This window comes from Mastomys coucha, unplaced genomic scaffold (assembly GCF_008632895.1).
Source record: "Mastomys coucha isolate ucsf_1 unplaced genomic scaffold, UCSF_Mcou_1 pScaffold22, whole genome shotgun sequence".
Taxonomy (NCBI): domain Eukaryota; kingdom Metazoa; phylum Chordata; class Mammalia; order Rodentia; family Muridae; genus Mastomys; species Mastomys coucha.
In genome coordinates this window covers 216091383-216114425 of record NW_022196905.1, presented here as the reverse complement: position 1 = coordinate 216114425, position 23043 = coordinate 216091383, and the positions used below count along the sequence as shown (strand labels likewise).

At 42.3% G+C, this 23043-nt stretch overlaps 1 protein-coding gene and 1 long non-coding RNA gene across 4 annotated transcripts in view; one reads left to right on the top strand and one right to left on the bottom strand.

Moving 5' to 3' along the window:
* The window catches only part of LOC116069607, a 71362-nt gene extending 66075 nt beyond the window's left edge, over positions 1-5287 (bottom strand). For all 3 annotated transcript variants that reach the window (XR_004110061.1, XR_004110062.1, XR_004110063.1), the window contains exons 1-2: positions 4889-5287; positions 3116-3264 (exon numbers count right to left, since the gene is read on the bottom strand). This is a non-coding gene — a long non-coding RNA (uncharacterized LOC116069607). The remainder of the gene's footprint in view (positions 1-3115; positions 3265-4888) is intronic.
* Positions 5288-6473: 1186 nt separating this feature from the next.
* On the top strand, positions 6474-22205 carry Tmem184c (transmembrane protein 184C). The gene is made up of 11 exons (XM_031340374.1): positions 6474-6578; positions 6918-7134; positions 10506-10636; positions 10723-10759; positions 12311-12516; positions 14581-14655; positions 15996-16089; positions 18284-18396; positions 19455-19554; positions 20222-20393; positions 20756-22205. Exons 1-11 carry the CDS (start codon positions 6547-6549, stop codon positions 21301-21303), a joined length of 1725 nt encoding a protein of 574 aa, XP_031196234.1. The 5' UTR covers positions 6474-6546; the 3' UTR covers positions 21304-22205.
* Positions 22206-23043: the final 838 nt, after the last annotated feature.

Here is a 23043-nt window from a genome sequence, read left to right as displayed (position 1 = left end):
CATCATACACCTTCACAATCCCTTCCTGATACTCTCATGTCCAGCTCCACTTGCCGTGGCCTTCCCCCTCCAAAAAAAGAAAGAAAGAGAGAGAAAGAGGAGAGAGAGAGAAAGAGAGAGAGAGAGAAAGAGAGAGAGAGAGAAGGAAAGAAAGAAAGAAAGAAAGAAAGAAAGAAAGAAAGAAAGAAAGAAAGAAAGAAAGAAAGAAAGAGAAAAAGTATAAATGAAAATAAGGGGGAAAAAAACCAAGTTCACTTTGTGTTATCTATCCAGCCACTGAGGAGCGGGTCAAACTCTCAGTGGCTGACCTTAAATGGAGCTGAGTGCTTCCTCTCCCAGAAGTTTGCCAGAAGCCATCAACTGAAGGCTATTGTTTGTGGGAGATAACAAGTCTGTGGTTTTCACTGCTGCTGAGGGATGAGACAGGCGGGTCCAAAGGTAGAGCATTATCTCGGTTGATTGTTCACAGTTACAGTTTGAACTCAGAATCTATACTTTTCCCTTCTCACTACTGCACTTGACAAAGCCCACCTATCCAGGGATTCCTCAGCAAGTTTCCAGCCCTCACGCCCCTGTAATAGTTCTGGAATGACTAGAGATAAAGACAGAGCCCACCTACTCCACAACTCCCCTAATGTGCTTTAAATTGGGCCTGTGAGCTCGCTTCCAGGTCTCTCTATCTTGGTAATGGGAGACCCCAGCATGCTGGGCTTCTGCAGAAAAAAAAAAAAAAAAAAAAAAAAGCACTTTTCGTTTACCTACTATTTGAGTCCAGGGTATCATTCTTCAGTCAATCAAGGACCCTTACATCCTGACAAGTTTGACTCAACTGCACCAATGTACTTGATCACAGTAGGCAGGAGGTACCATAAGCAGAAAGTAAGTATGCCAGGAAACATGCTTGCCCCTGAAGGACCTGATGGCCTTATGGGGATGCCTTTTTAAGCTTCTGTAAAATGTGACTTATTTTCTAGGAAACCAGGAATGAGCCTGACCAGAGTCTTCTTGGTCAATATTTAGTTAAAGTTTGCCTCACATTTGGTTCAAAATTGTGGTAGTGATCTTGAAAGGCTGAAGAATCTTAGAATTTAAAATGAGGGCATTTAATACAAATGTATGGTGTATAACCTTTACCTAAAAGGACATGGAGGGCCACTGTAGCCAGCCAGAAATATAAAATAGCCAGTTCCAGGAACCCAGAGCCTCAGGGCTCTGGTTCCGGATACCTGCCCCTCCTGAATGATCCACAATGAGGGCGGAACTAGGAATGAAGGTCTGCTGGTTTATGAGACTCTCCACCCTGCCGACCAGTAGATGAAGATTACATTCCTAGAATGAATGTGTTCCCCTCCCTAACTGAATACCTTGGGTCGGGTCCCTCTGAAAGTTTCCACTGTTTATGTTCTGTTTTCTTGGTAACCCTCTCTCCGCCCCCAGCTTCTGGATTTTCTCTTAAATACCTCACACTTCTTGTGTTTGGCATAGAACTCTGGCCAGCATGGTCATGAGATCAACCCTGGGGTCGAACTCCTCTGACTGGCAAGGTAATGAGATTGGCCCCGGTACTGGTCTATCCCCAATAAACCTCATGTGATTGCAGCAAGTTCCGTCTCTCGTGAGTCATTGGTGGTTGAGTCATCCCAAGACTTGAGTAAGGATCTCCCCAGTTCTGGGGGTTTTTCAATCTTATTCTGGCCTGGTGGGATTAACATCTCCCCTTGTACAAGTCTAAGATTTCTTTGGGGAGCATCACAGTTTGGCATGCAATGCACAAATATTTCATTTTTATTTAAAACTGTAAAAATATTTCAGTATTACTTTTTTATTTCTCACTATTTATAAAATATCCAGAATCATCTGCCTTGCCACAAAAAAAAAATTTCTCTTGACTTTTCTAGGTAATACAATTTCTATTATTTGAAGTTACTAGGGTTTCCCAAGTCAGATGTGATGGCTCAAATCTGCAATTCCAGCCCTCCAGAGGCTGAAGCAGGAGGATTGCAAAGCTTGGGGCCAGCCTGTGATACAGAATGAGACCCTATCTTAAGATACACATACACACACACACACACACACACACACACACACACACACACACACACACGAGGGGGGTTGTCATTTTCATTCCTTTTAGCCTGCACCTTTGTACTCCAAAAGTGTCACTTAAATTGATTTGAAAACAAAAAATGTTGGTGGAAATAAATAAGAGCTGGGCTGGGTATGAAGTACTCAGCTGGTAGAGTAGCCCAAAGTACATGAAACACCAAGTTTAAATCCCAGCCCTGCACAAACTGCCCTTGGTACTTCAGGCCTGTAATCCCAGTACTCTGGAGACAGAGAAGGGTCAGAAGTTCAAGGTCAATCTTTAGTGAAGTAGCACTGTTTGAGGTCAGCCTGAGATACAAGAGGTGAGCGGCAGGGGGGACGGAAGGGGGAGAGAAAGGGAAGGGAGGGGAGAAGGCAGAGCAAGAGGAAGGGAAGCAGGGCGCTCCCTACCAGATGGAGGAAGGGAAGCAGGGCGCTCCCTACCAGATGGAGGAAGGGAAGCAGGGCGCTCCCTACCAGATGGCTGGAAAGCTCATCTGGGGAGCAATGATTTCTACATGAGGTAATTTTTTACTGCACGGGTCGTTCCCACCTTCAGAGTATTTCCTCTTCCATAGCTAATCTCCTTCATTACTGAAATTTCTTGGGTGGCAGAAGACACTCTCACTTTTCTTAGGAGGAAACTAGAGAACATGATAGCCATGAATCCCCATAACTCTGGTAACACAACTTTGAGGGTAAGGGCAACAGCAATTTAAATGTTTATTTCAGTGGCCTAAACTCGGAACTTAAAAACAAAGCCCAGCACCCTTTCCCTCCTCTTCTCTGTCCTCCCCAAACCTGATTCCTCCTGTTCCCATCCAGACCCCACCCCTCACTTCCCCACCTTGTCCACCCATGACGGCTTCTATTGCCCTTTCTCAGTGAGCTTCGCATGTCCTGCCTTGGGCCCTACTTGTTACTAAGCCTCTTTGGGACTGTGGGTTGTAGCACTGTTCTGTTGTACTTTATGGCTTACGTCCACTAATCAGTGAGATATACCATGTTTGTCCTTCTTGGTCTGGGTTACCTCACTCAGGATTATCTTTTCTAGTTCTATCCACATGCAGATTTCATGATGCCATGGTTTTTAACAGTGATAGTCCATGATGTAAATGTACCACATTTTCTTTATCCGTTCTTCTGTTGAGGGACGTCTAGGTTGTCTCCAGTTTCTGGCTATTACAGAAAAAAAAAGCTGCTATGAACATAGTTGAGTAAATTTCCATGTGGTATAGGGTCATTCTTTGGATATATGCCCAAGCATGGTATAAAGGGAGCCTATCCCGACACTGACTAGAGGGCCAGGAAGAAGCAGAGCCTTGGCTATCCAGGAGAGCTCTCTCTCTCTCTCTCTCTCTCTCTCTCTCTCTCTCTCTCTCTCTCTCTCTCTCTCTCTCTTTCTCTCTCTCTCTCTCTCTCTCTCTCTCTTTGGTTTTTCGAGACAGGGTTTCTCTGTGTAGCCCTGGCTGTCCTAGAACTCACTCTGTAGACCAGGCTCAGGCCTCGAACTCAGAAATCTGCCTGCCTCTGCCTCCCAAGTGCTGGAATTAAAGGCGTGCGCCACCACCACCCGGCTCAGGAGCTCTCTCTTTAGACCAGTCTGGCCATGACTGCACAGTGATCCTCCTGCCTCTGCCTCCCACGTGCTGGGATTAAAGGTGTGTGCCACCACCACCCAGCTAATAATTGTTCTTAATGATTCAAGAATTTTATCTTTTCTGAGGAACTCACAGTCTAAGAGAAATGGACAAACATTTAAGTTAATGGTTCTAACAAAGCATGAAGGATCATGCTAGAGTGCCAAAGACCAGCCACAGCATAGAGAGGGTTCTGAGAGAAGGTGCATCAGACCAGCCACAGCATAGAGAGGGTTCTGAGAGAAGGTGCATCAGACCAGCCACAGCACAGAGAGGGTTCTGAGAGAAGGTGCATCAGACCAGCCACAGCATAGAGAGGGTTCTGAGAGAAGGTGCATCTGAGAACAGCAAAAAGAATGACATGAAATCAATTCCTGGATCCCAGCTGATGACCTATGTTCTGTTCTACATTCTAAGAGATCTCTCTGTTCATGTCCTGCTTGCTTGTGTGTGTGTGTGTGTGTGTGTGTGTGTGTACATGCGCACCTGTCTGTTCTCCAAGCAGTTCTCTCTTTTTATCCTAAAAAGTTCTCTAGATAGCTTATCTCCTGCAGAACATAGGTTCAGTCTTTTATTTTACAAATCAATCCAGTCATTTACACCAGATTTCCTTTTGATTATCTTATGAATCTGTATCCCCAGATCCCAGCCCTTGGATTCTTAAGAGAAGCAAGCATACACTTTCTCTTAACATTGTAAAAGAATTCAGAAATTTGTCTGCTTCTGTTAAACACAGACTGTAAACTAGTTGGGTGGGACCCGGGACCCAGCCCTGAAAATTACCATTTCTACCAAACCTGGGCCTAACCTCCTGTCTATCTTAGTCTGATCTTCAACTCAGAAATCTCCCTGCCTTTGAATCTTTCTGACAAGCTGTCTCATAGTGCAGCTGCTTTTATTCCTTTAGATTCATGAAGCCCCTCATAACTCATATTGCATCCTTGTGTTTTGCATAGTTGAGAAATTATATATATTTTGAACTCATGTATTTAGAGCTCTTTTCCATACATAGCCTCAAGGGCTGTCCTGAAGGTCCCAGTGTTCACCTTTTTGCGGAGACATAGCCATAGCCTGGACTTCTGGACTCATGCTGTTTCTAATTCTCACAGAGTCATTAAGGTTAACTGGGAGGACAATCCCTAGGGGGAATGTGAAATACATACCCACAGCAGCCATCGACACTCATGGAGGCTCACACTGGAGGACCTGTCTCAGGGGCAGGAACCATATCACTCTGTCCCCACCAGGGCCACACTCAACTTGGCACTAGAGTGTAGAAATAGATTTCAGAAGTTATATAAAAATTGGTTTCCTATGAGGAGGAATGGGGAAAACAACTATCAGCAGCAGTAAGAGTGTGTGGCTAGACACACAGAAGCAAGCCCTGTTAAACAGCCTATCTAAAAAGACTGCCATTTGCCAAGAAATAAGTAGTAATGATAAATTGTAAAGCAAGAGTTTTCCCTAGTTTTCTGAACTTTAATAGTATACCAAGATTTCACTAATGGTTAGGAATTTCCCTAAAGCCAACTATTTTAACTTATAGTGTAGACCAAACTAAAGTCCTATAGACCCTTTAAGGGTTGCAAAATGGAGATCACAGAAGACTGCAGAAGTCAGACTCCAGGCCCTGGAAACAGAGGAATATGATTTCATCTGTATACATGTGAGACTCTGGCCCACGGCATTTTGCTCAGACGGCTAATAGGCAGAATTCCCCTGGTTGCAGGTGATGGCAAATATTTAAACATCAAGCAGAGTCCAAAGTCAGAGAAAACAGCTCTATTACTTAATAGGTCAATATTTGGACAAATTAATCACTTGAAACTTTTCTCATCTTTTAAATGGAAAACTGCCCTCGCTACTCGGTACTTTTATGCAGATCAACTCATAGGAAATGGGTAAAGTTAGTGTTCGATTTTAATAAATGACAATGTAGGCAGCGTTCGTGTCTGCTCAAGACTCAGATCTTTGCTTATTTCCTTGATTTAGATCTGTAAAGCTAAAAGCTTTAGGTGTGTAGATGTCAGAATACCAACCTTTTGAATCAAATAATTTTGTTTTGGTTTGGTTTTTTTGTTTTTTGTTTTTTCTGAGACAGGGTTTCTCTGTGTAGCCCTGGCTGTCCTAAAACTCTCTGTAGACCAGGCTGGCCTTGAACTCGAAATCCGCCTGTCTCTGCCTCCCAAGTGCTGGGATTAAAGGCGTGTGCCACCACTGGCCGGCTGTAAGACTTTTTAACTCGAGTTTTGAACATTTCATATTGGCGGTTACTTTCAAATAAACTGTTTTGAAAATGATTCTTCTGTCCGGTCTAGAAATTATGCAGAGAAATTCCTCCTTAGAACCTTAAACTCTAGTAACTGACTGAAATCTAAACGAAAGTTTCCTATTCTGTTTTATTCCAGCGGGCTTCCGATTACACCCCTAAAGACAACTGGGAAGCCTTCTGAGAAAAATAAAGCTGTTTCAAGTTCCGCTCCACAGTGACTACCCCTCACTACGACTTTCCTTTAGATGGAGTCAAGTCTCAGGAATGTAGCAGGTGTTTCTAAAATGTCCCCAGTTCCTTCAAATTCCGGAGCCCTTTTGGGGGACCACTAAGACTAAGTACGTTAGAGGTGCCCAGAAATCCTCCGCTAGCCTCCTCTGCTGCCCTCGCCACGCCCTCTCGGTAACCTAGGTTACAGCCACGCCCTCCTCCGTAGCTGACTAATTACAAAGCTTTGCGTTGCTGGACACGTTTAGCTCCGCTTGAGACTGCTCAAGTCATTGGCTACTAGCTTCTGAACGGAAACGGAAGTGGACTGGTCCTCTGAAGATGAGTTCCGCTACTGTGGAGGTTCCGAAGGCGTGAGTGAGGAAGTTCTGGGCCGGGTCTTCCGGGGGCGGAGACTAGCCTGCCAGAGCAGGGAGAGGAGGGCTGGTAGGGTACCAGCTGAGGTTCAGACCCCTAGTGCCCAGAATCCCTAGGTTACCCCGACTGTTCTCGGGGTCATGATACAGCCGAGAATCTGGGAAACCTCCAGGTGAGGCGGCGGCGACGCCGCGGCGGCACCGGGTGCAAGCAGATTGGCCGGCGAGGATGCAGCCTGCACCTGCGAGCATCCCGAGCGGCCACCGCTGCAGCAGCCGCACACACAGAGCGACCCGAGAACGCGGCGCCAGCGGCTAGTAAATCTTTCCCTATAGGGCGCCAACGGAGAAGACAACCGAAAAAGAGAACTTGCCAAATTCTTGGTTTAGTTCGATCACTCGGCTGTTTAAAGAAAATTTGTTTCTAAAAATGCCTTGCGCATGTAATAGAAATAACTGGAGGCGATGGATCCGACCCCTGCTTGTACTGATTTACTCGATGGCTCTTCTTGTCTCGATTCCGGTGTGCATTTGGGAATTTCAAAAGCTGAAGGTAAGAGGGTCCTGCACCTCTACCCTTTCTTACGCTGGTTGACAGAGTTCCTTTGTCTACCTTCTAATGCTAGGGGTCTGAAAAACATTTCTTCTTTGGACATTACACCAACCTGTCTGATTTTATTTAGCCGCTACAACTGGAGGTAGGTCCGGGTGGAGAAAATAAGTTAATGCACCTGCTTACAATGGGCTGCTTTCCCAGTGTCCATCAGACCCAGAAAGAACTTTATTCTTGAAATCAGATCTGCTGTGCAGATCCTGGGCTTGACCAGACCAAATAAACTACCTTGAAAACTACGTTCTGGATTTTATAAGCTTTTAGCCAGCTTCCCAGAACCAAAGGATTCTTATTAAATTGACTTTGCTAATTTACTTTACTTTTGAAGTTACATGTTTTCTTTGTTCCTTTCTTTAATGAGATAAAGTCTCATGTAGACCAGGCTGTTCTGGATTTTGCTTTGTAGACTAGGATGATCCTTGCACGTCCACCTTCCCAGTGCTCTGATTACAGGTGTATCCTTCATCCTGTTTATTCCAGGCAGGGATGGAACCCAGCCAGGGCTTTCTTCATTTGAGGCAAGCACTCTACCAACTGAGCTTCATTCCCAGACCTGAAGTTACTCCTTAATCAAACCAAAAATTTTACAAATATCTCCTATGTGTTCCTTTATATTAAAAAAATTAAAAGTAGTATTTGTTGGTGTGTTCACGGGATGGTCCAGTTGTGAAGGCCTAAAGATGGACATCTTGGGGGAGTTGGCTCTGCCCCTCCCATTATGAGCACTGGGGACTGAGCTGAGGTCATCAATGTTGAAGAGCACCTTACCTGCAGAGGCATCTCTCTGGCCACCTTGTTGATTTCATGTTGTGACATTAGTAAAGCATTACAAGCTGGATACCTAACCGATATCTACAATATATCTATAAAGTGAAAACTTAGAATTAACAATTAATAATAACCAGAAAATACTTTTATTGAGAAACAGTTATTTTGGAAGAGTTATGGCAGACCAGGTAGATGCGCACCCCACCCCCCCACACATACCTTTAATTGTGGAAAATATTTTAATCAGTGTGTCTAAACATATTTGTAGGATCTTTTTGTTCACTAAATTTTTGTTGGCTTTTCTAATTATAGTCCATATAGGTATTTAAGGGTATTATAATATGACATTAAATATTTCTCATTTGTTATGTTTTTAGGCTATTTGAGATTTGTCTACCCAAATTTAGGTCTACCAATCTTAATTTAAATGTAGTTTCCTCACTTAGTAATACTTGGAATACAGTATAGAAAGGTAAATAAAATATATATCATTTCTGTCTAAGAGTTCTCATAGTTGTGAGCATCAACTGAAGTCTTAAAAGTACCATTACCCTTCAAGACCATTTTCAATCTGCAGTGTGAACTGCTAACTGCCCTGATCCCTCACTTCCTGATTTTTGATGTTTAATAGAGGGCATGCAGATGAGATGTCAAATAATGCACTTAGATATGCTAATGTAGACCTCAGAATGGCTTAAACTACAGATAGTTGGATGGGTATCTTGTTTAATATACTCTGTCTGCCATAAGAAAAGCCATAATCTGGGCTATGGAGATGGCTCAGCAGGTAAACCATAGCCACACAAGCATGACCGCCTGTGTTCCGTCTCTGTAACCCACATGAATGGTGTTTATGGCAAGATGGAAGATGGAAACAGAATTGCCTAGAAGCTTGCCAGCCAGCTAGCTGAAACTGCCTCAAGATGGAAGGAGAAAGCTGACCTCCCACTGTTGTCCTCTGACTTCCACACCTGTACACCAGCACTCACACATATAAAAGCACACATTTAATATGTGTGTGTGTGTGTGTGTGTGTGTGTGTGCGTTATATCAATCATAAACAGTGCTTCAACAGAAGTTCATGTTTTACAGACAGAAAACTATGTTGGAGTCGAATATCATGGGGATCTGTGGGGTTTCAGTTTAAGGAAGGTGACCATGCTCTTGCTGAACCCTTACATGACTGAAACACCTCTTTTTGAGATCATCTTCCCTGAGATTATGACATCATTTCACCTATGTCCCTTCCTGTCTGCCTTATCTCCAAGTATGGCCAAGTATGGAGTTAAGTTTCAATATATGAATGAGTAAAGCCCAGCCCAGTTACTAGTGGTCAGACTTTACACAGTGTCCAGAGTTAAAAGAACGCTTGAGATTAAGGACAGACAGAAGGAACAGCAAAGACCCGGCACCAATATTTCACAGGAATTTACAGAGAGGGTCAATGAAGTGGACACCGGGTGGGGAGGGTTTCAAGGGGAACATTTGAAGTGTCCACTCTTGCCACTCTGTCTGTCACTTCTCACAAGTAGGAAGGCCATTGGGAAGCTTAGTGATTCCACTGCAGTTGGAAGGACCTAAGCCAGAACAGAATTATTTTAAGGAGGAGAAATGTGTGGTAGAAACATAGGATCAGGAAAGTAAATGAGTTTTGAGACAAGGTTTCTCTGTGTATCCCTGGCTGTCCTGGGACTCACTCTATAGACCAGGCTGGCCTTGAACTCAAAATCCGCCTGCCTCTGCCTCCCAAGTGCTGGGATTAAAGGTGTGCGTCACCACTGCCCAGCAGTTTTGAAGATTTTTGACTCTGAAGGAGACAAGAAATGAGAGGACACAGGCAGAGAGGGCCGAGAGTGAGGGAAGCTTTGGAGCTGTGTGATTTAAGTTTAGAGGCATTAACTAGAGCATATCCCCAAGATAGCTTTAATTTTTTATGTAACTATAAAGTTATTTAATCCTCTTAGAATATAGAAAAGTGTCCCTTTATACCGATGAGGACTCTGAGGCAAAGGCAAGTCCCCAGAGTGACACTGTGCTAAGGGCTCATGCCTTAGAAGAGACGTGAGACTCTCTTCCTCACGGCACTCTGAGGACACTTGGACTTTGTGTGTGGTCATCACTCAGGCCCTCACATAGAAACAGCAAGCAAGAGTCAATATAGAGAGTAAATAACAAGCTAGGAATGGGCAAAGATCTTATGTAGATGTGTTTGTTTGAGGAGGGTTCTTTGGTGAGACAGGGTCTCAATATGCAGCTCTGCCACTCTGAGCTCACAGAACTCCATCTGCCTCTGCCTCCAGGGAATCTAGAACCCACTTCTGACTTCAGCAGATGCCCACACTCACACATGCATATAGACATATAATTGTTTAAAAAGTAAATCTGTTTTTTAAAAAAAAATTGCTTCTAATTATTTGAGAAATAACCAAACAGTATTACTAATCAAATGAAAAATTAAGAAATGGAAATATTGATCTTTATAATTTTAATATCAAAATGTAAACAAATGTGGGTTTAGTTTTTTGTTTGTTTTGTTTTTTAAGGTAGGAATACATACAAAAACTTGGTTTATTGCTGGAGTATTTGTACTGCTGACCATACCTGTGTCAATGTGGGGAATCCTTCAACATCTGGTACATTATACCCAACCTGAACTTCAGAAACCTATAATAAGGTCAGCTCTTAATATATTTGCTATTACTGGTATTGACTGACTTAATTATTAACGATTAAAGGTTTTTTATGTTTTACTTTCCGTAGGATCCTATGGATGGTCCCAATATACAGTTTGGATAGTGTATGTATATCTTATTATATTTCGTTAAGAATTTTAAGACATTTAACTATACCTTCTAGAGAATGCTGAATAAGGTAATATGTACACAATATTGACAAAGAGAGATTGACAGTGAATTTTTTTTCACTATTTTATTTCACATTTTTTTGTTTGTTTTTGTTTTGTTTTATTTTGTTTTCAAAACAGGGTTCTGTGTAGCCCTGGTTGTTCTGGAACTCACTCTGTAGACCAGGCTGGCTTTGAGATCCACCTACCTCTACCTCCTGAGTACTGGGATTAAAGGTGTGCACCACTAAAACCTGGCTGGTTTGTATTTTTTTGAGGCGGGGACTTGCTATGTAGTTCTGGCTATCCTGGAACTCACAGAGCGCCTCCTCCCTCTATCTTCTCTAAGTGCTGGGATTAAATATGTTCACCACTGTAACTGGCCAAGTTCACATGTTTTTTAATGTTAGTAAAAAGGGTAAAATATGATTATGAAGAAAAATGCAAATATCTTAAGAATTTTTAGTGTGTAGCTGTTTTCCTTGCTCAGTTGCTTACATTTTCAGATTAGTGGCTCTTAATCTTTTAAAGAATGTAGTATTGTAAATTACTTTCAGTCCTAGGTAGCCACAAGGGAATTCCTCCCTATCCCAGGCACCAAAATGTACTGATGCTCAGGTCCCTCGTATAAAATAGGGGAGCATCAGCATATGAATGAGGTACATCTCTCCTGTATTTACAGTCATCTCTAGGTGACTTATGACAGATAGAATATCAGTGCTGTGTGCAGGTAAGAGGATTTCTGTGAGTTCAAGGCCAGTCTGGTCTGTCTGGAGTTGGGGGTGGTTTTGACTCTTTCTGCTCCAGCGTTAGCCGAACCCATGCTTGCAGTTTCTGATAAGGATGCTGATTGTTTGCTATCACACTTTTTAGTTACTAACTTATTTATTTATACCAAAAGAAGAGGAGGAGGAAAAAAGAGAGGTTGGGGGAAACTTTCCATAGTAGATACAACTACTGTGGCAATTAGATATACAAAAAATGTCTTCAGCCAGATGACGTGCATGCCTTTAATCCCAGCACTCTGGTAGATCTCTGAGTTGGAGGCCAGTCTGGTCTATATTGTGAGTTTCAGAACAACCATGGTACATAGACCCTGTTTCAAAATAACACCAAAAAGAAAAAAATGTCTTCAATGGCATTTTCTGTGGTTATACTTTTTCTTAATTTCAAATTATTTTTGAGAACTCAACTAACTTTTCATTTCACGTTCAGACACTTACGTTTTTGTTTATGTATATCAAAGATGCTTTATCACACTGTAAAGCATGTTTGCAGGACCTGGCTGTAGCTCAGTGATGGAAGACAGCCTTGCATTGTTTAATCCTCAGTATTCCCTGCCCTCCTCCCCAGATAAGTTCCTTCTGAGTTATTTTAGAGTTTACTGCAAGTATGCGACACGATCCCCAATTATATGGTTGTCTGTGAGTCCCGTGGTTTGAGTGGAATTGAGTGGAAACGTTATTTTGGCTACTGCTCTTCTTCAACATCTTTGCTTCTCCATAGTGGGTGGCTTTGAAATATCCCAAAATTGCAATATACGTGGATACCTGGAGGGAGTGTTACGAAGCTTATGTCATCTATAATTTTATGATATTCCTTACCAACTATCTGACAATCCGATTCCCAAACTTGATGCTACACCTGGAAGCTAAAGATCAGCAAAACCACCTGCCTCCATTGTGTTGCTGTCCACCATGGGCAATGGGAGAGTAAGTATGGCTGGTTAAAATCAAGCTCTCTCTGCTAGGCAGCATTGGGAACGGGCAAAAACAACAGAGCCTTTACCCTGTTTAGCACAGTTTGAGAGATAACAAAATTCATTTTTATAATGCACATGTTGGGAGGGATTTTTTGTTTGTTTTTATTTTTACATTGTCCACTCAATGAAATGTTTATCAATGTATATAGAAGAAAACCTTAGAGGATATTTATTCGTCATCTTTTTTATACTTGGGAATTGGTACCTACAGATCTTGTACGTGATCCACAGCTAGTTAAACAACTTAGATTAGGTGGGAAGATAATATATGGCAAGAAACAAAAGCAGTTAAAAGCTGTGTTCTATTCCTGTGTTACAGTAAATGAAGGGGAGTAAGCCTGTGTCACTTACTAAAAGGCTGGAGAGATGGCTCTGGGGTTAAGAGTGCTTGCTGCTCTTGGTCTTTTTATTTATTTATTTATTTATTTATTTATTTATTTATTTATTTATTTTGGTTTTTTCGAGACAGGGTTTCTCTGTGTAGCCCTGGCTGTCCTGGAACTCACTCTGTAGACCAGGCTGGCCTCGAACTCAGAAATCCGCCTGCCTCTGCCTGCCAAGTACTGGGACTAAAGGCGTGCTCCACCACTGCCTGGCATGCTTGCTGTGCTTGCTGCTCTTGCAGGGACCCAGGCTAACTTTCCAGCACCCGAGTAGTGACCCTTAGTCCCTAACCTCAGTTCCAGGGACTCCAACAGGCACACATGTGGACCATACACAGAGACATACACACATGCAGGCAGAGCATTCATACACAAAGTAAAATAAATAAGCCTTTAAAAAAAAAAAAGTGGGGCTGGAGAGACAGTGGTTAAGAGCACTGACTGCTCTTCCAGAGGTCCTGAGTTCAATTGCCAGCAACCACATGGTGTCTCACAACCATCTGTAATGGGATCCGATGCCCTCTTCTGGGCAGCTATAATGTACTCATATAAATAAAATCAGTAAATCTTAAACAAGTTTTTTTTTGTTTTTTTGTTTTTGTTTTTTGAATGGGTTTTGTTTTGGTTGGTTTGTTTGGTTTTCTTTTTTGTATTTTCGGGGTGGTGTAACATTGGCTGTCCTGGAGTCGCTCTGTAGACCAGGCTGGCTTCCAACTCTCAGAGATCCACCTGCCTCTACCTCCTGAGTGCTGGTATTAAAAGTGTGGGCCACTAAAAATTTTAAAACAGTTCTTAAAGTAAAAGGTTAAGATTGCATGTTCTACACAAAGAACTTCAGTTACTTGACACTGCTGTGACAAAAACTGACAGAAGCCACTTAAGGATTATAGGATTAGTATTGGCTCACAGTTTGAGAGTAAGAAAGGCATCTAGCAGGTATGTCTGCTGTCAAGCAGAGAGAACTGAATGAATGTGCTTCCTTGTCCCATTAACTTTCTGTAAACCCATTCACAAGGAAGCTGCATCCCAAACTTAAATGCACGTGCATGAGCGCACAGTCTATCTGTGCTCGGTTTTTCTCCTGGAGCTTTGTTAGTCAGCTTTCTGTCACTGGCAAAATTCCTGAGATGATTGGGTTTATTTGGCTCACAGATTCGGATCACTTGGGCCTTTTGATTTGAGGTGATCACGGCAGGAGTAGGAGACAGGGAAAGATCAAGGTCCCAATGCCTTTGATTTGTTCTGTGTTGTGCCATAGTGGAGCAAGGGAAGGGGCAGGGTCTTTCAGAGATAAAGTTATTAAATAATTTCAGAATGGGCTTCAGACTCCCGTGTTGCCTCCCTGTCTTTTAGAACGAAATTGTCAGAATTCAGTATAGTTGATGTCATTTGTCAAAGGGATTGGAATTCTGCTGTCCCGGGGTAGCCGAGGTGCCGCTGCCCACGGGTAGCCGAGGTGCCGCTGCTCACGGGTAGCTGAGGTGCCGCTGCTCACGGGTAGCCGAGGTGCCGCTGCCCACGGGTAGCCGAGGTGCCACTGCCCACGGGTAGCCGAGGTGCCGCTGCTCACGGGTAGCCGAGGTGCCGCTGCTCACGGGTAGCTGAGGTGCCGTGTTCTCTTACCTTTGCAGGATGCTGCTCTTTAGGTGCAAGCTAGGAGTGCTGCAATACACCGTGGTCAGACCAATCACCACTGTGACGGCGCTGTAAGTGGGACTCGCCTTTACCTTTTTCTTTTTTTGTCTTCATGCTACATGCCCAAGAATGCAGCTCAGCTAACCACAGTGTTTGCCGTGTATGCACAAAGCCCTGGGTTTAATCCGTAGCACCACAGAAACCCAGTTCATGGCAAATAACAGTAGCACTTGGAAGGTAGAGGCAGAAGAAATCAAGGTTTAAGGCCAGCCTGGGCCATGTCTTTAAGAACCTATTATATGGGGAAAACAAGTAGAAAAAGAGTGTTGCTCAACAGTGAAAGTCTAGTCTGCTATAAAACCACATGTATAAAAGCTGGATACCATTATGGTGAACAGTGCAAAGAATTACCACAAGATTCACGCTCTCTTAGAGCATAGTGTAAAACCCTTCAGGAAAAAATCCTCCTTTAGTTAGATTTATTTTCTGTGCTGTTAATTTAAGAGTTTATTAACACTTTCTTTAACTTTTGAACACATTTAATCCCAGTACTCAGGAGGCAGAGGCAAGCAGATCTTAAGCACCCACAAAAACTGTTTGATGTCAAAATGTAAGGTATAATCAAACGACTTGGGAATTTGTTCCCTAAAAATCCCAAAATGTCAATTTATGTGATTTTTATTAGATGTTATATTCTGCAACTCACAAAATAAAAAAAAGCCATGTGAAAAAAAATAGTTCAACTCTTTATCCTATTTCATTGAGCTAGATTCATTTATGGAACTATGCTTTATTTCTTTGCTGCTTAAAAATAGGGTGAGCATGCTTGCGGTAAAATGTCCTTGGAGGAGGGGGCCCTTTAAATATTTACCTCCAAGATAGTTTACAGGAAAAAGTGAGCTGTAGTGATGTTTATCAATCAAGTGTTCCAGGATTAGGAAGTTAATGACTATTGTCTAGTTTATTGGTTCTTAGTTTATAATTCTTTAGGTTAAAAAGAATAATCATATCATACATTTTAGAAAAATGTTACTCTGTCAGTTTTTGAACCATCTTTGACCAAAGTCACGGGGTCACCCATAGGCTTCCTAAGATGAACTGACTGTAATTTTAAGCAGTTCTGCCACTGCCCCTTACAGTTACTGTGTTCAGTGCTGGATGGGGTGCATGGTTAAGAGCTCTTGCAGAGGTTTGGTTCCGAGAATCACAGTTGCCACTCACAGCCATCTGCTAACTCCAATATTCAATGCCCTTTCAAGCCACAAGGGCACTGCATGCACACCATGCACCAATATATATGCAGGCAGAACACTTTACACATAAAATAAGGGCTTAGTCGCTAAAACGTACATAGTAAGACATGGGTCTACTTGGTTAGTCATAAAGTTGTCTGATTTTTGCCACTTTTCAGGGTATGTGAAATCCTTGGAGTATACGATGAGGGAAACTTTAGTTTTTCCAATGCTTGGACATACTTGGTTATATTAAACAATTTGTCACAACTGGTAAGTGAATAATCATCTTCTTAATTATATTAAATTAGTTTCTGTTGCTAAATATTATTAGGCACTATTTCTTTTTTTAAAAAAATATTTATTTATTATATGTGAAATGTGAGTACACTGTAACTGTCTTCAGACACCCCAGAAGAGGGCACCAGATCTCATTACAGATGGTTGTGAGCCACCATGTGGTTGCTGGGAATTGAACTCAGGACCTCTGGAAGAGCAATTAGTACTCTTAACCACTGAGCCATCTCTCCAGCCTGAGGCACTATTTCTTTAGAGAAGTATTCTTTTAATTTGTACGTAGAATCTGAGGCAGCTTTAATATGTTCCTTTCTACAGCATAAACTGTAGTATATGTTTGTGAATGATTTGGTGACTTGCACACAGACCTGCTGCTAGCTCTTGTTACTGCACGGCTGTGTGGGTGTGTACATTGTGTGCCTTCTAAATAAAACCTAATAGAGACCTAGTCAGTAAGAGGAAGAAGTCTAATTGGCATATAATAGATAGGATAAAGCTTAAATAAAAATGGAAAAATTTGATGAGCTTTGGTGACACACACCAAATTTTTTTTTTGGTGACAAGTCCTAGCACTTGGGAGGCAGAAGCAGGCAGATTTCTGTGAACTCAAGGCCAGTCTGCAGAATGAGTTCCAAGACAGCCAGAGCTGCACAGAGAAACCCTATCTTAAAACACCAAAAATTTATAGTAGAAATGAGTGGGACATGTCTCCAGGGCCTTCCCTCATGGTCATCTTCATGACCATAGATCATGGAGTGGAAATGTATTCTAAAGAAATAGAAGTATTTTTGCCTTGGATGTAAAGGACATTATAACAAATATTCTGAACTGAGTAGACATAGTTTGGTCTTCCCATTGGCATTTAGACAGTTACTAAAAGCAAACCTTATGAAATGTATACTTTCAGTTGAAAAGATTGGGCAACAAAATTTGATTTTAATTCAAAATTAGTTTAGGACTTGTGGACTATCTCTGGTGGAGTGTTTGCCTAGCACACACAGCTCAGGGTTGATCCCAGAACGAAGGTAACAGTTCATAGGTACTAAGAATGGCTTCATGCTTAGAGTCCCAGTTAATTCTTCTTTCAACAGTACGATAACTAGAACCCAGGGCCTCATGCATGTTGGGTGGGCACTCTGCCCCTAAGCCACAACTGTAGTGCAGGAATCTGGGTAATGTGTACTAATATACTCCTCTCGAGGAAATTCATTTGTATGAGGCAGATCTTGTGGTCAGAATTTTATTGAAACTGTACTTATTTACTGTTGACTTATAAACTGCATGGGGTGGGCAGTGGTGGTGCATGCCTTTAATTCCACCACTCGGGAGACAGAGGCAGACAGATCTCTGTGAGTTTTTTTTTTGTTGGTTTTTTTTTTTAAATACTTTTTTCTTAATTTTATGTGTATGAGTACACTGTAGCTGTACAGATGGCCGTGAGCTATCATGTGTGTGACTGCTGGGAATTGAATTCAGGACCCCACTCACTCCGGCCGCTCGCTCCCGTGTAATTCACTGTAGCTGTCTTCAGACGCACCAGAAGGGGGCGTCAGATCTCATTACAGGTGGTTGTGAGCCACCATGTGGTTGCTGGGATTTGAACTCAGGACCTTCAGAAGAGCAGTCAGTGCTCTTACCTGCTGAGCCATCTCGTCAGCCCAGTCTCTGAGTTTGAGGCCAGCCTGGTTTACAAAGTGAGTTCCAGGACAGCCAAGGTTACATAGTGAAACACTATCTTAAAAAACTAAACTAATTAATTTAATTTAATAAACTGTGTGTGTGTGTGTATATGTGTGTGTGTGTGTTGTATAAATGTTAGGCAAAAGACTTGCTAATAAAAGTAACACAAGTCCTTATAAAAGTAGTGGTAGTTTGTGTTTAAAAGCATAACAGATGTGTTTGCTTTTCTTTTGGCTGAAGGGAACCTTTTGTTCCATTGTCATTTTTTGCTTTCCTTGAGTTCCAGGGAAAATGTTACATATCTCTCTGGAGAAATTTCACTTCTATGCATCAGCAGCAAAACATGGAAGCCTGTTTTTTAATCTAAAAACACTGTCCAGTTTTCAATAATTGTGCCCAGAGCATTACTGGAGAGCAGGCTCTGGTTGGCCTCAGCAGTTGTGTGGCTGTCTTCCTACAGCACAATGTTGAATGTTGCTTTTGTTTCTAGTTCGCCATGTACTGCCTGCTGCTCTTTTACAAAGTCCTAAAGGAAGAGCTTAGCCCTATAAAACCTGTTGGCAAGTTTCTCTGTGTGAAACTCGTGGTCTTCGTTTCCTTTTGGTAAGTATTGCTTTCTCATAAATGTTCTTATTTCCTAAATACCAGTAAATAAAGCTGTTGATTAAGAGAGTGTTTGAAGATAATGTGAGTATGAGGCAGGAAAAACTACAGACAAAACAAGTGTTGGTACAGAAGGTCACCTAAAATGCCATTGTTTACCTCTTTTAAAAGCTAGTCCTGCACTAGGCGGTGGTGCGTACACCTTTAATCTGAGCGCTTAGGAGGTAGAGGCAGCCAGATCTCTTGAGTTTGAGGCCAGGTTGGTCAGCATAGTAAGTTCTAGAGCAACCATGATTATATAGAAAAGCCCTATATCTGAATGAATGAATGAATGAATGAATGAATGAATGACAAAATCCTAGTAATTAATACACCTGTAAAAACACTTGAGTATCAGGCCATTATTTATAAGCTGTTAGAACTTAGAATCTATATTTGTACATGGTTTCAAAGCAATAAAAGGATATTTAAACCAAATGATGAAGTTGTGAGAATATGTAATGAAATTCATCTATGAAGCTAATAGAATTAATTCACAAGGCAAGGGGGTATATTTAACGTAAACACAGCTTGTTTAGGATATGCCCTGAAGGCAGGACTTCCTGAAGTATGGAGTCCTGGGGTGTACTCTCAGGCCTTCACTGTTTCAAGTTGCATATTTTCTAATCTTTTGGTGTCTGATGTGTTGTTTATTGTGTGAATGGGGGGCATGTACATGCCATCTGTACATGTTGAGGTCAGAGGACAACCTCTTTTGGGCATCAGTCCTTGCCCTTCATTTGAGTCAGGGTCTTAGAATTGCTCGTCTGCACACCTCAGGCTTGCTGACCTACAGTTTCTTCCCACTTCCCTGCTCCCATCATGGGCACTGACGGGGTTTACAGATGTGTGTTGTCCCCGAGCCAGCCTTACCTGGCCTAGGAGTCTCAGGTCCTCAGACCCCTGCAGCAAATGCTTTACCCACCAAGCCACCTCCCAGCACGTCCCTGTTGCAGATTTTTAAAACTGTTGGTCATTTTAGGGTTCACATGTGACACTGACCTTTCCTTGACTTATAGGCAAGCAGTACTTATTGCTTTGTTGGTTAAAGTGGGCGTTATTTCGGAAAAGCGTACCTGGGAATGGCAAAGTGCAGAAGCTGTGGCCACAGGCCTGCAGGTATGTAGCGCTGTCTCTGAACTCAGGGAATGTTACTGTGTGTTAAGCCATTTGATGACTCAGTATTGGCCCTGAAGGACATGCAGACCGTGGGGTGAGGGGTTAGCTGACTCTGTGGTGCAGGGACCCTAGAGAAGTAAGCAGTAGATACTGACTGTTAATTAGTTTATTCTTGGTCCACTTAGATCTGCATGGTACCTTTCAGTCCTTGGGTAGCAGTGAGAAATACTTGACTGAGGGAATGAGAAAGAAATGTAATCATGGCTTGTCATGTTTTGAAGAAGTGAAAAAAAATGTTTTGAAAATGAATATAACACTTGGGAAGCAGAGGCAGGCAGATTTCTGAATTGCTTGTCTCGAAAAAAAAATTTAAAAAAATGAATATAGTCTGGAACTTAAAAAAAAAAGTTGACACTCTAAATAACTTTTCAAAAGTTAGTAGTTTAGAAAATTAGATTTAGCCGGGCGGTGGTGGTGCACACCTTTAATCCCAGCACTTGGAAGGCAAAGGCAGGCGGATTTCTGAGTTCGAGGCCAGCCTGGTCTACAGAGTGAGTTCCAGGACAGCCAAGGCTACTCAGAGAAACCCTGTCTCAAAAAAAAAAAAAAAAAAAAAAAAATTAGATTTAACCAAAAAGATGCCTGATGTTTTTGTTGTTTTTTGTAGGATTTCATAATCTGCATTGAAATGTTCTTTGCGGCAATTGCCCATCATTATACATTCTCCTACAAACCCTATGTGCATGAAGCGGAGGAAGGCTCCTGCTTCGACTCTTTCCTCGCTATGTGGGATGTGTCCGATATCAGAGATGATATTTCTGAACAAGTAAGGCGTGTCGGTAAGTAACAGTCTCACTATCCCGGAGCTCACAGATTTCAGCTAGGATGGTTGGCCAGAGAGCCCCAGCGACCCTCCTGTCTCTTACTGCAAGCCACACACAAAACCATGCCCAACTTTTTATCTGTGCTGAAGATTAAACTCAGTTGCTTCATGTTTGTGTGGCCTGCAATTTACAGATTTCTCCTTGGCCCAAGTATGTGGGTTATTAGTTATTTAAGAGATAAGAACATATTTAAAGCACTACCATGATGTAGGCTCTTCAAATTCAAGGAGATAAAGGTGGGAGAAAGCTATTTTTAGAATCATGTGTTTAAAATGGTAAAAATAACTTTTGGTTAATAAGTTTCTATTGTCTTAAAGGGAGGACAATGCGAGGTTATCCCAAAAAGAAATGTTTTCCTGGAGACCCGGATCATAATGAACACTCGAGCCTGCTCTCTTCACAAGATGTGGCTTCTGACTCTTCAAAGCCAGCCTCCCCAGTGGGCCTGTACCAAGGTTTTGGACACACGATTACTTCACAAAGCCCAATTTCTATAGCTAGCCTATATGAAGAGATCTTGAAGGACATCCCGGCAGCACAGCGGAAGCTTCTCGGTACAGGACAAGACGTCACGATTGACACCCCAGAAGAGCGACAGAAGCGACAGAAGCTTCTCGATACAGGTCAAGACGGCAAGATTGACATCCCAGAAGAGCGACAGAAGCTTCTCGATACAGGAAAAGACTTCACGATTGACATCCCAGAGAAGCAGCAGGTTCCCTATAAAAGCCAGGGTCAAGACCATGTGAGGATGGTTACTTCACAGGCTTTCCTTCCTTCAGCCAAGTCATCTGAAGATACCATCACTGACATCTCAGAATCGCAGCAGGAGCTTTCCGATTCTTCCACGGATTCTCAAAGCTGACACATCCTCCTTCTGTCAACTCAAGATCTGTACAGTTCAAAAATAGGCAAAACTAGATATAATATCCATACACATATAACATCAATATGCACATGTTAACATGCATATATTTGTATATATTTTATATATCACAAATAATATTTAAATTTCTTAGGTTTTGGCTTTCTTAAACTGTTAGGATATCATATATTCAAACAATAGTTAACATAGCAAAATACTCTTGAATTCATCAAACAGATGAACATTAAAAAAAAAAAAAAATCAATGCTTCATACCACTGCATGAATGTAATGTTCTGGACTCAAAATTGAATTTAATCTAATCCTAATCATGTGCCATTTAACTTTACATAATTATACTATATTTAAACTCTTACATGTCTTTTCTTTTTTTTTTCTAAAGACAAGGTTTCTCCTATATAAGCCCTGGTTATCCTAGCACTCACTCTGTAGACCAGGCTAACCTCAAACTCAGAGATCTGCCTCCCACATACTGGGATTAAAGGCGTGCACCACTACTATCTAAGTCGTATCTTACCCTTTAATCAGATTCTTAATATGTGGGCAAGTGGAACCGTGTCACCGGACAGAAAAACTGGTAAGGTCAAGCAGATTAAGGAACCCTGGCAATTCTCTTAATTTAGAACAGTAGGCACTTGAATCCCTGATTCCTGTCTTGGAGCACATGACCATGACACCCCATAGAGGACCATGACAACTGGTCATGAAGCATAGAACCCAGAATTCTCCATGCTTATGAGGTATCTAGATGGGCCAGTAGGAAAATTTAGCCAATAAGCTTCCCTTCCCAGACATTCCTTCCAGCAAAAGGTATTAAATCTCTGGTCTACCCTGAGTAAGGTATATGTACCGTTTTCACTATGAATAAACAGTTTGGACAAGCAAGGACTGTCTCTGATCAAGAACCACCATGAGGAGGTCTTTGTTATGCTCCTGACACCCTGAGCTAAGCCAGATCCCCCTGGCCCTGAGCTCATTCCCAGCCCACTGGCCCCCTTTCTCAACTCCTTGTGGTTCCCAGACATTTCTCACCCCAAGAAACATGGACTGAAGCTCCCCTCTTAGGCTACATTTTGCCTCCCCTGAGGGGGGTGTCAGAGAGTCCCACAAGCCCAGCACCCTAATGGCAGTGAAGAAGAAACAGTCTAGCGCCCCTGCATTTCATCTTCCCAAGCAGCACCCCAACAACCCAGCAGTGAGGCAGAGCTATATTAATTTAACAAATTGCTTGATTAGAAGTCAAACGTTTTTTGAAAATTTTTGACTTCGTGTTTATATACCTGTAGTGGTTTGAATATGCTTGACCCATGGGAAGTGGCACTATTAGGAGGTGTGGCATTGTTAGAGAAAGAGTATCACTGGAGTTGGGAAGGGGAGGGGCTTTGAGGGCTCATATATGTGCTCAAGTCTGGTCAGTGTGACAGTCTCCTGCTGTTGCCTGTGGATCAAGATTTAGAACTCTCAGCTCCTCCAGGACCATTTCTGCCTGCCTGCACACTGCCATGCTTCCTGCCATGATAATGGACTACTGAATTTATGAAACTGTAAGCCAGCCAACCCCAATTAAATGTTTTCCTTTATAGGAGTTGCCTTGGTCATGGTGTCTCTTCACAGCAATAAAACTCAAACTAAGACAAGTTGGCATCAGGGACTCTGGGTGTAAGGGTCCAAAAAACCGCTGAAGGAAGACCCCAGACTGAGATAGTACTCAAAAACAAGA

Excerpts from the sequence above, each read along its gene's own strand:
- Tmem184c (XM_031340374.1), top strand. The coding sequence starts at position 6,547 with ATGAGTTCCGCTACTGTGGAGGTTCCGAAGGC. Across the intron at positions 10,637-10,722 it reads CTTCAGAAACCTATAATAAG|GATCCTATGGATGGTCCCAA; the intron begins GTCAGCTCTTAA and ends TACTTTCCGTAG. Across the intron at positions 19,555-20,221 it reads CTGTGGCCACAGGCCTGCAG|GATTTCATAATCTGCATTGA; the intron begins GTATGTAGCGCT and ends TGTTTTTTGTAG.